The 12,293-nt window shown below is 40.1% G+C and overlaps 1 protein-coding gene across 1 annotated transcript in view; it reads right to left on the reverse strand.

Annotated features, from left to right (window-relative positions):
- LOC145392073 (nose resistant to fluoxetine protein 6-like) overlaps positions 1 to 12,293 on the reverse strand; it is a 199,779-nt gene that overhangs the window by 25,689 nt on the left and 161,797 nt on the right. The window contains exon 13 of the mRNA XM_080266532.1: positions 10,828 to 10,936. Coding sequence (XP_080122658.1) covers positions 10,828 to 10,936 — 109 coding nt within the window. The remainder of the gene's footprint in view (positions 1 to 10,827; positions 10,937 to 12,293) is intronic.

Below are 12,293 nucleotides of genomic sequence, written 5' to 3' on the forward strand. Positions count from 1 at the left end.
GATAAATGTGTCCACGGGGGAAAATATTTTTATGGAGGATAATGTGTCAATGGGATAGTAACAAGTCCATAGGGGAAAATAACTGGGTAGGTGATCATCCCTAGGTGGTGTAGCGGAGACGGATTAAAGTGTTAGTAGTCCTTAGACGGCTGGAAGCCACTCATGTTGAAAAAAAAAAAAAAATCACGGCGTTTACATGAATAGAACCCCTAGCATTTCTATCGTCAGCGCGTTAATATGATTACGAAACCACTTAATTAAACGAACCTGAAACCTAGGCAAAAATACAATAAAAGAAACGTATAATGGTTGCACCGCCTGACAAGTTTGCCCAGAATATTGATCACGTGAGCTTACGGTCGGTTGGAATTATAGTATTGACAAGATGATTATGCACATAAATACTGACCGTGTGTAGGTGTCGTACTTTCAGATGATATTTTTTTGGTTAATACCAACTCAAGTACCATTCACAACGATACTCATACCAGCCAAAAGTCAGACATCATTTTTTCATATGGTATAAATATTGGTGAATAACACAAATGATTAAACAAATGAAAAGAATATTTAACATTGGAACATAAACACTGAAACGTCAGAAAAGAAGTATATAACTACAATTAGCTGTTACAGGAACGAAAATATAAGAACCATTAATAACATCGTACTGACTTCCACTGCACTACTTCTGTCGTCGCTGGAAAGCTCCTACCGTATGAAATTTAATTCCATAATATTTTCTGGATGTTACTTGTTTTTATGTACCAGTAATTATTTTCTGCATTATTCAACTGCAAGTTTTGACTACATTGTTCTGTGAACCAACACTCGCCTAGGTAGTTTTCAACTGTACAGCTTGGTCGACACACAAGTATGAACTAATGAACACGAACCCCAACTCTCCAACCACATACACTCCCCCAATCTTCCACACCGCCCTCACCCTCCTCACACTTGCTGACGCCGCCCCTTTGAGGCGCCAACTCTTGGCTGATCTGCATGAATATGATCGCTATATTTAGGAAAACAACGTGTTAAGGTAGTCTTGGCGTGAATACACAATAAAAAAAAACTCGTTATCAATAATATAATGTAACCGTGATCATACCAGCAGTTTCTTAAAACACATTACAAATTTTCCAGAATATTCATTTTTTTTTTTTTTTTTTTTGGTCCAAGGATGAAAAAAATGAACAAATCCACCCCAAGTTGGGTGAGCTAGGGTCGACTGGCAGAGGGCCAAAAAAAAAAAAAAAATGATAAACATATATTAATCAGAGTATCAAAATTTCCTCTCTACATACCATCAAAGCCTCTGTACTCTTGCCAATTCCGCTGATCAGCTCTCTAAATATTCTTTCCATCTACTCCTTACTTCGTTTCTGCTGGTTAGTATTATTTTCATTTTCACACATCTTTCTACTTTCGCATCGACATTTTTCCACCTTTTTCCAGAACAGTTTCCGGTGTTCAGTAATTTGTGTTCGTTTTTCTTCCAAGGTCCTCATTTACCCACTATCAGTGCTTTACTGTCAGTGTGCTCTCTTCTTTAGTTTGAGTCCCTTTCTTGCATCCACTCTAGCCACTTCTCCCTCTTTTCCTCCACTACTCTTAAACCTCTTAATCCCACAACACTATATTAATCATTTTATCTGCTGCTTCCAGCTCCACTACTGTAGTTATTCATCACACACTTGTTTGTTTCTAAGATTCTTCACTTTTAATATTTCGCCCTGACTTCTCTCTGTCTGTCTGTCTAGACGTCTGTCTCTGTCTGTCTGTCTGTCTGTCTCTGTCTGTCTGTCAGTCTGTCTGTCTGTTAGTGTGTGTGTGTGTGTGTGTGTGTGTGTGTGTGTGTGTGTCTGTCTGTCTGTCTGTCTGTCTGTCTGTCTCTCTCTCTCTCTCTCTCTCTCTCTCTCTCTCTCTCTCTCTCTCTCTCTCTCAGGTTAACCTTCCATACCAACACAGACCTCCCGATCGTCCTCTCATCATTCTCGTATTCACGACACTGTCAAGTATCATTCTCTAATTTCTCTGGACAAGAACATAAGTCATGCTTCTTTAACCACTGGCTTCTTTTCATCCGTACCAAGAGTATTTACGTCCATAAAAGTATCTATGCTTAAGCTATAAGTTACAAATGAACAAGCTCCTATTCTGGCATCCTCTTCAGATCAATAAACTAAAAAATTTGTTTTAATTTTTCCCCCTTCCTTGAATATTTTGCCTGCTTTCTTTGAATATTTTGCCTACTTTCTTTGAATATCTGTGGTATCCATTTGGAAACAAATGAATCTTATTTCCAGTATAACTAGAGCTCCAGATGTCTTTATGATCACTCAGCTGATTGTAGGTTATGATAATAAAAAATTGTCTTCGTTGCACTGTTACATTTTGCCAGTTGCCAAATATCGAAGGGTAAGAGCAAGTTTCATCTTTGGGGAGACTGATTTACTTCGTCGTGTGTAGTTAGTTCTCGTTTCTCACCAAGTCGATCACAAATATAATTTATTCCATATCTAAACGTTATCTTATTTACTTAGGAAGCCTCTCCGTGATTGAAAATTCCTCGGTTGACGGTTGCAGAGGTCCATTGTTGTTGTTTATGCCATCGCCGACCCGCCTGTTGTGAAGGCTTCCCAGTTCCTTAAAAAGCCCCCAACTACGATGTATTCACAGCTTTAGAAGCGTTTCAGAAGCTTGATAGATAACTTTTACGATCGTTCACAAATTTGTGAACGGTTCATTAGTTTGTGAATTCACTAGGCCCCTTGCGAATGTTCACAGCTAATGATTAATACGGGCCTTGGTGTTCAGGAACGCAGTTGGAGGTTTATTATAAACTGATAAAAGAGAAGATGCTTCTGAGGTTTGTAACAGCAACAATCTCCACAGTGATAGATATTCTGGTCACCATTTTTATAAACTGGAATTATCTGAACTCTGATGATTTACCTGATATAAATTGTAAGGTGGATACCATACTGGGTAATACGTACAGTCATAGCATTCATTTGTGTACTAATATCGGATGTAGGGATGTAAACATTTAGAGTTGATAAATCAATAGTATACTTCTATAGGTAATGCTACAAGTGCTTGTGGGCCCTTCGGGCCCCTCGCACTTGCCTCTGCGGAGAGCTCTCGCGCTGCTATAATATATTCTAGTTACAGCTACGGGCAAAAAAATCTACGGAGATCCTATGCCGGGAGCCGGGAGCGTCATTTTTTGGTCAAAATATGATCGCTCATTAAATATAGCAAAAGTTTTTCAATCGTGATGGGACCAAGTTTTTTCACATCAGCGAATTTTGTGCGATTTTTGTGCCAGTTTTGGTGCGATTTGAATGTGTAGTTTCGGCTGCCCAAAACACACACACACACACACATACACACACACTCGGCTACTGCTATAGCATATTAGAACTACGAACTAAGGAACATGCAAGGAATACGGAAAATTAGTAAGGAAAAGGCTATACCGGGATGGACCTTAAGGGTAAAACAATTGCATTCTATTGTCAGGCAGTGTTGCATGAAGTAGGCTCTGTCAGATAAATTACCGGATAGCAGTAAACACAAAGATATGATTAGGACAAGGAAGGGGTTTGAAAAAGCTTTTGAAATGTTTTAGATCAATGCGGAAGCTGTGGTATGTAACTCTATCATCGAGAATTTGGAAATGCTGATAAAAGGCTTTCTGGCGAGAGGTAAACGAAGAAAAGGAAAGGTCAAGAGGACAAAGGTTGTTTGACGGTATAATAAGGAAGATATTGTTAATCTTTCGACGGAAACAATTTTGCTGAGCCAGCCGGGTATGGAAGATAATTGCAGAGATGAATTTTTAACTGATATTAAATGCTCGTGGCGACCCTATGTCAGGAAGTTCTCCCGCGACTAGTCCGTTTCACTGAGAATTTTAGCGCGGCTAAGTAACGGGGTCTGCCACGATGTCTTCCTCAAAATAGCATCAGATAAATTCTCGGCAAACTTCTTCCTAGTTTATTGTACCTGCTTACTGCACTGTTGTTAAAGAAAGAAAGAAAGAAAAAAAAATATATACAGTACCGGTATATATATATATATATATATATATATATATATCCATCATCCAATCCTACATTCATTGCCCCAAGAGGAGCGCAGGAACCCGGAGCTAGGGAGTTGGTCTTGACGTTTAAGATGAGAGTGATCAGCCTCACTCATCCCTGAGTGGCATTACATGAGCAATATATATATATATATATATATATATATATATATATATATATATATATATATATATGGTAAGGCACTGTTACCCCCTATTATTAAAACATAAAAAGAAACATTACGTATTCAAGGATCCATTGGCCGGTTATGCAATCGTTCTCTTTAAATTATTTGACATTTTTGTAACATATTTTTTGACGAAATGATGAGAGACAGTTTGGTTTTCGTCGTGACCTGTTTTCGTCGTGACGCATGCAATGTTTTATAAATTATGTACGAAAATGTAACCACAGGTAATAAGGGCCCTATTACGTTTGTTGACTGATCAAAGGCTTTATGCAGGTTTACCATTTTATCCTAGGTAAAAAGCTTATTTAAAATGGGATTCCATCTGATTTGGTTTTTATAATAATGCATTATTTGCATAACCAACTGGCAGATATTAAGCGGCAAGGTTATAAGGGAAATTTTCATTATATAGACCATAGTGTAAGGCAAGGAGGAATTTTATCACCTTTCTTACTGAAAATTTATATAGATACTATTATATGCGATGTTACAAATTTAAATGAACGATGTATCCTGCATATTTCCAGAGTAAATATACTAGCATATGCAGATGACATCGTCTTATCTGAAAACTCGTATCACAGTAAGGAAAAAAAAAATATACCAGTAAAGTGCACCGCGTGAGCTCGTGACGAGCGAGCGAAATTTTGTACATGCGTCTATCATAATTTCATCTTGGTGTAAATTTTCAACATTTCTGGTGAGGCAGAAGAACAATAACAGAAGAATAATTGAGCTATAATATTTACTTTCTAATGTTTTCTCTCCCACACGTTTTCTCTCTGGATGTGCATATTGCGAGGTAGCATTTATCACACCTGCAATGTTCAGTTCTCTGCTCCCGACTTGCCATGTCAACGAAATGCGTCAGTAAATACTTGGCTATTGATCGAGTGATAAAACCCAGACATTGGGCTATTCCCTTTGCTGATTTCACACCCTAAACATGGAAAAATATCTTTCATGTAAAATTATGAGCGTAGTATCCGATACTTAATTGTTAGAATTCCTGCAAGAAAACATAGTGTTACAACAGAAAATCGTTTTAAGTGTAATTTCATAGTGGAGCATGTCAACTGAAGCCTTCATTACATTCCCTTGGAAAACTCGGATTCCATGGGGTTTCTTTGGTCTCATGAGTAAATATACAGCTAAAAACAAAATTTAATGAATGTATATACTCCCTGCTGAAAGAATCTCTTCTCAAGCTCACATAGTAGAAAAGTTATTAGCCTCAGAAAACCATCTCGGTCAGACCATGTCAAGTCAGGAAGCTCATTTTTCTGCTGATCGTAGAGTAAATATTACTTCGCTGCTCTTGCTCGCTCGTAACAAGGTTTTGTGATAACAGTCAGAGGCATAAAGTAATAATAATAAAAAATAAGGCTAAGTTCACAGCATACGGTAAGACTATAAATAATAGAGAAGAATCTTTTAAAACATTAATTGGTGATTGGCTTCACATTGTTAAGTCCTCAGATTACGTAGGTCATACTATATATTCTAACCAGAAACATAAAGATATACCGGTAGAAAAACAAACATTATTCATCGACATTTTAGTAATATTTTAAGGAATTCTATCTCAGTGAATGGAAACACACATATTTTTATCCTCCACCTGACAAATGCACAGGAGGTGTTGTTATCACTGGAATCAATATGTGTCCGTCCATAGAAATGGGCGGCTGGCCAGCCGTAGAGATTTCGTTTCCGGGCCAGAACTCAGAAAGTATTCACTGTTGAGTCATGAAATTTCACAGGTTATGTATTATAGTGAATTGGTGCCTATTGATAGGTAGAATGCTGTGTCTAAAGTAGTTTATTGTTTATTTTTTATAAAATGGAAAAGTAAAACAAATTTTTTTTTTCCAGATATTTCAGTGCGACCTGTGCAAGGAAGCTGAAGGGCCCAGACCGTGTCCTCAAGGCGTTCTCCTTACCCCCACTTTTAAAATGAAAAGGTTTAGGGGAGAAGGTGAGGGCCGTTATGCACTTGATTACGTGCGCAGGGAGGTGGGGGTATGTACTTGGCCAGGTGAAGGGTTGCAACAGCGTAGCGTTTACTGTGTTTAATGCATATTGTTAACCGGACCATTGTCTTTGATTGTGGACCAGTAAGAATACTCGTATATTTAACACGACGATTTTCAGAGCATATGAGATAGCCTATGACAGAACCTTAAAACTAATGATGCCTAAACCAGTATCCATGAAATAGTTGAGGCTTGTAATCAGCTGCTCTAAGGCATCATGTGGCCCATACATATGCATGATACTTTAAAAGATTACTCATATCACCAACCTTAGTTATTAAATTAAATTTGTTGAATTTGAGATGCGGATATTTTTCTCCCATGTTCTTAAATTATTTAACTACTTGTACAATGTCGATGAGTCTTCCCTTACCATGGACGTCATAAGACTGAGAATTGTGTGGGTACAGAGGCTTGAGGAACGTAGAGACCGTTCACTGTTTTAGGATGAACGACTTTTTATTCCTTCTTAATCTGGATCATGTACATAAATCAATATAGATTTCATTCAAAATAATGATGAATTTGTGTATGCATTAATACTGGGGATGTGTGTTGAGCGAGAGATGGTGATTGGGAATACGCTGTTTGAGAAGAAAGATATTTATAAGTATACATGGGTGAGACAGGAGGGTGAAAGGGTTGTTGATAGAGCTTTGATGGACTATGTGTTTGTGTCTAGGAATGTAATAGGAAGATTGTTGGATGTGAGAGTTCTGAGAGGGGAGGGTGGAGGTATGTCTGACCACTACCTAGTGGAGGGAAAGTTAAGAGTAGGTAAGAGATGGGTGAGAGCTAGGAGGGTTAGGTGTGGCAGGGAGGTTTTGAAAGTCAGTGAGTTGGGTAAAAGAGAGAAAAAGATAGAGTATCAGGAGAAATTGAAACATGAGTGGAACGCAGTGAAAGATCGGGAAAATGGCAGCGTGGAGGAGGAATGGCAGTTGTTTAAGAGTGCTGTGGTGGGGCATGCAGAAGAGGTGTGTGGTGTGAGACGTGTGGGTGGTGGTGTAAGAAAAGGAAGTGAATGGTGGTGCGAGGAAGTAAGTATGGCTGTGGCTGAGAAGAGACGTGCATATGAAGTGTGGCTGCAGAGGAAGGATGAGATGTCATATGAAAGGTATAAGGAGAAGAGGAATAGAGCGAGAAGGGCTGTGCTTGATGCTAAAGTGGCAGCAGATGAGAGGTGGGGTAGGCGGCTGACAGAGAATTTTCAACAGAATAAGAAAATGTTTTGGAAGGAGGTGAAAAGGGTGCGAAAGGGAGAGTCTGGGAAGGAAGAACGAGTAAAAGCAGAGGATGGAAGGATGTTAACTGAGATGGATGCAGTAAGGAAGAGATGGGCAGAGTATTTTGAAAGATTGTTAAATGTAGAGGAGGAAAGAGTGGCTGAGATTTGGGCGGATGGAAGGGTGCAAGGAATAAATGTGTTGGGAGAGTTGAATGATTCTTTGATCGCAAAGGAGGAAGTGGAGAAGGCAGTAAAGGAGATGAAAACAGGGAAAGCTGCAGGTATGGATGGGTGTGCTGTGGAATGCCTGAAGGGTGGTGGAGTGACTATTGTTGACTGGTTAGTAAGATTGTTGAATGTGTGCTTTGAGAAAGGTATGGTGCCAATTGACTGGGCAAGTGCTTGTGTGGTCCCGTTGTATAAAGGCAAGGGTGATAAGTATGAATGTACTATCTGTAGGGGTATAAGTCTGTTGAGTGTTGTAGGTAAGGTGTATGGTAGAGTGTTAATTATGAGAGTTAGAGAGGGTACAGAGGGAGTGATTGGTGATGAGCAGTGTGGCTTTAGGAGAGGGAGGGGATGCGTTGATCAGGTGTTTGCTGTGAGACAAGTGTGTGAAAAGTATTTAGCGAAAGGCAAGGATGTGTTTTGGGCATTTATGGATTTAGAGAAAGCGTCTGATAGAATTGATAGGGAGGCTTTGTGGACTGTTTTAAGATTGTATGGACTTGATGGTAGGTTACTAAAAGGGGTGAAAAGTTTTTATGTAAATAGTTGAGCGTGTGTAAGAGTGGGAAATGCTGTGAGTGATTGGTTTCCCGTGAGAGTGGGGCTGCGACAGGGATGTGTGATGTCACCTTGGTTGTTTAATATTTACATGGATGGTGTTGTAAGGGAGGTGAATGCAAGAGTTTTAGGTGGAGGTCTGAGTCTGGTGAATGTTGATGGTGGAGAGTGGAATCTGAAGCAGCTGCTGTTTGCAGATGATACTGCACTGGTGACTGATTCAGAGGAGAGATTGAGACAGTTGGTAGAGGAGTTTGGAAGGGTGTGTGAAAGGAGGAAATTGAAAGTAAATGAGAATAAGAGTAAAGTGATGAAGTGTACGAGGTTGGTAGATGGTAGGGGGATGAATATAGTTTTGAATGGTGAGTTGCTTGAGGAGGTAGATTGTTTTAAATATCTAGGGTCACATGTTGCTGTGGATGGAAGAATAGATGCAGAAGTGAAGTTTAGAATAAATGAAGTAGGAAAGGTGCTGGGAGGAATGAAAAAAGTGTTTAAATGTCGTTCGCTTAGAATGGATGTAAAGAGAAGGCTGTATGAGGGTGTTGTGGTACCGACTGTGTTATATGGGGCTGAAACATGGAATATGGGTGTAGCAGAGAGGAAAAGTTTGAATGTAATGGAGATGAGGTGTCTGAGGAGTATGTGTGGAGTGACGCGTATGGATCGGGTGCGAAATGATGAAGTGCGAAGGAGAACTGGAGTTGTTCGGGAGATGGCTGGTAGAGTTGAGCAGAGGGTGTTGCGATGGTTTGGGCATATGGAGAGAATGGATAATGAACGATTGGTGAAAAAGATAACTAGATCTGATGTGAGAGGTGTAAGGCTGAGAGGAAGACCACGAATAGGATGGATGGACAGTGTGAAGAGAGCACTGGATGCGAGAGGGATGTCTGTTGAGCAAGGAAGAGTGGCTGTGCGTGACAGAAATAAATGGAGAGAAATTATGAATGAATAAGTGATGACGCAGCCCTGAGGGGATATTCTCCCGCATTTGGTCTGATCAGCTAGTCAGGTCAGGTGCGGGTAAGGGGATGGGTCTGTTATGATGTGGCAGGGGTAAACCAGTTCTGCTGTCGGGCCCTGCTGCGGATTTCACTGATTGCATTGCGCAGTTGACCCTTGTGCTGTGTGGTGCGGTGAAGATCTGTCCATTCTCCCCTTTGGGGCTAAGATGCGACTGAGTGTGTTTGAATGGATGAGTAAATGGGGAGTGTGTCGTCCTGTCTCGGCTACCTCCCTTTCCTTGGGGGAAGCAGCCTAGGTATATAGATAGATAGATAGATTAATACTGGCGCAATTAAATGCACAGAATGTCACCGAAATAATTATTGTCTATATAAACGAAGGGTTTGACTTGCACCTATATGTGATGTTTACACACAATTTTGCCTCATACTGTATAAACGATACATAATAATTTGTTCTCTGTAATTTTTGTTACGAAATAAAAGATTGACTACTTCTGCTACTACTACTACTACTACTACTGCTGCTGCTGCTGCTGCTGCTGCTGCTACTACTACTACTACTACTACTACTACTACTACTACTACTACTACTACTACTACTACTACTGCTGCTGCTGCTGCTGCTGCTGCTGCTGCTGCTGCTACTACTACTACTACTACTACCACTACTACTACTGCTGCTGCTGCTGCTGCTGCTGCTGCTACTACTACTACTACTACTACTACTACTACTACTACTACTACTACTACTACCACCACCACCACTACTACTACTGCTGCTGCTGCTGCTGCTACTACTACTACTACCACTACTACTACTACTACTGCTGCTGCTGCTGCCGCTACCGCTGCTGCTGCTGCTGCTGCTGCTGCTGCTACACTACCACTACTACCACCACCACATTGGTAACTTCAGCTTGCAGTTCACTGGGTTCACAGTCAGATGAGCCTGGGGTTACTACTACTACTACTACCATGTTAATGTACCCACCGAAAATGAAAGGGTTAATGTTGACGAAGAACTTGGGACATGGATGTAAACTGACTTACTTCGCGTCACATTCCTGGGGAAAATTGAGACCTGGGGTTGTGTTCTAAGTGGCTTTAGAGGTTTCGTATCACCTCTTCCTTGGTGATATATTTTGTACTCTGCACCTTAATATTCTCTTGCATGTTACCGACGCATACTATGCCAATATCAAATCAGTGCGAATAATATTCAAGAGAATGCTAAAAGTGTGATACCCAAAAATAAATTGATAAGGATGCCGAGCTTTCTATGCCACTCATAATAAGTATTTTAAGGCGATGTGAACCTTAACTAGGCTTAAAACTGCCATCTTTCCACAGAGGACACTGGGCTATGACATGAGATCAGTATAAGATTATGATAATGGTCACGAGAAAGTGCTGTGGAAAGGACTTGTTTGTATTACTGCCATATTCTAACACTGATCAATGGGATATTGACTGCATACAGACGGAAATCTCCGCCTAATTTAAATGATTGATTTATAGTCACCGGGAGTCAAGATGAGCTTCTCAAGGCCGAGCACGGGCGCCTCCACCAACAGGGACAACAACACAGCCACTGGGAAGGCCACTGCGATGGCGCCCACAGTCTCGACCACCTGAACAAAAACAAGATGAGACGTAAAGTAAATGCCTATCAACTACACGAGGTTCATTAAGGCAGGAGGATGGCTTAGATTAATGCCTATCAACTACACGAGATTCATTAAGGCAAGAAGGCTTATATTAATGCCATCAACTACACGAGGTGTATTAAGGCACAAAGACATAAATTAAATTCCTATCGACGACATGAGGTTCATTAAGGCTAGAAGACTTTATTTAATACGTTTCGACCACACGAGGTTTATTAAGGCAAGGTTTAGTTTAATACCTTTCGATCACATGCGTTTTAATGACCCTCGTGTAGTCGATAGGCATTTGTTCCAAGTCTTCTCGTCTTAAAGGATTCTCGTGTAGTCGACAGGCATTGCACTAACCCTTGACCTTGCCTTAATGAACGTCATGTATTCGAAAGGCATTAAACTAAACTACCTTGATAAACCTCGTGTGGTCGAAATGCATTAAACTAAACTTTCGCTTAAGGCAAGAAGGCTTACTGTATAATAAAGCCTGTCAGCTTCACGAGACTCAAGTAACGTAGACATTCAGTTTTAGATATGAATCAGTTTTCCCCAGTTCACGACACCCAGCCGTCGAATTTTCAGTTCAGATCCCTGTTTCTGCGGTAGGCAAGAAGAGCCTGCAGTAAAGAGAACTTAGTCCAAAGGTCTCACGGCTGGCCCGGGAATCATACTCGGTATTTTCGATTAATGTCAGATTATGCTTCCAGTTACACCACTGGCACCTCTGAAATGGGTCCAAAACAAGTTAACACTGGGAAAGAAACAAGTTATATCACTGAAACAGAGATATATTGAAGTCATCAAGTGCACAGAGAAAATGGTGAAGAGAAACTGAAGAATTTTACAAAGAAGAATTTGTGCATCAAAGATAGTAGTACCAGCAGCTGACTTTTAATCTGATACATGTGTAATACCAGAGGCAAAATTAGATGAAGTAAACTTTTCTCCTAAATATATGAAAAGACAAAAGGCCCCATGAGAAGATGGAATAGTAGCAGATTTACTGTTGTATGCAAGAGTAAAAGTTCAAACCGACTCGCCCTCTTATTTGTACGGTCTATAAAGGTGAAATTTATCAAGAAATGATGTGATGCGTTTATTATCTTGCTTTACAAGAGAGATGACTCAAAAGATCTTACTAGCTTTCGACCTATTAGCTTATCAGTTACTTACAAACTTTACCAAAGTCCTTACGAACAAGTGCAACAAATCTCAACGAAAACCTACATCGTGTGCAGTCAGGATTCCGAAGCGAGTATTTAGCTACTGAATATCTACACAAAGTTATTCAGCTAATTGAGATAACTACAGAATACAAGTAAAATAAACC

This window comes from Coenobita brevimanus, chromosome 2 (assembly GCF_032717465.1).
Source record: "Coenobita brevimanus isolate Jiangsu-jjx chromosome 2, ASM3271746v2, whole genome shotgun sequence".
NCBI classification, from domain to species: Eukaryota; Metazoa; Arthropoda; class Malacostraca; order Decapoda; family Coenobitidae; genus Coenobita; species Coenobita brevimanus.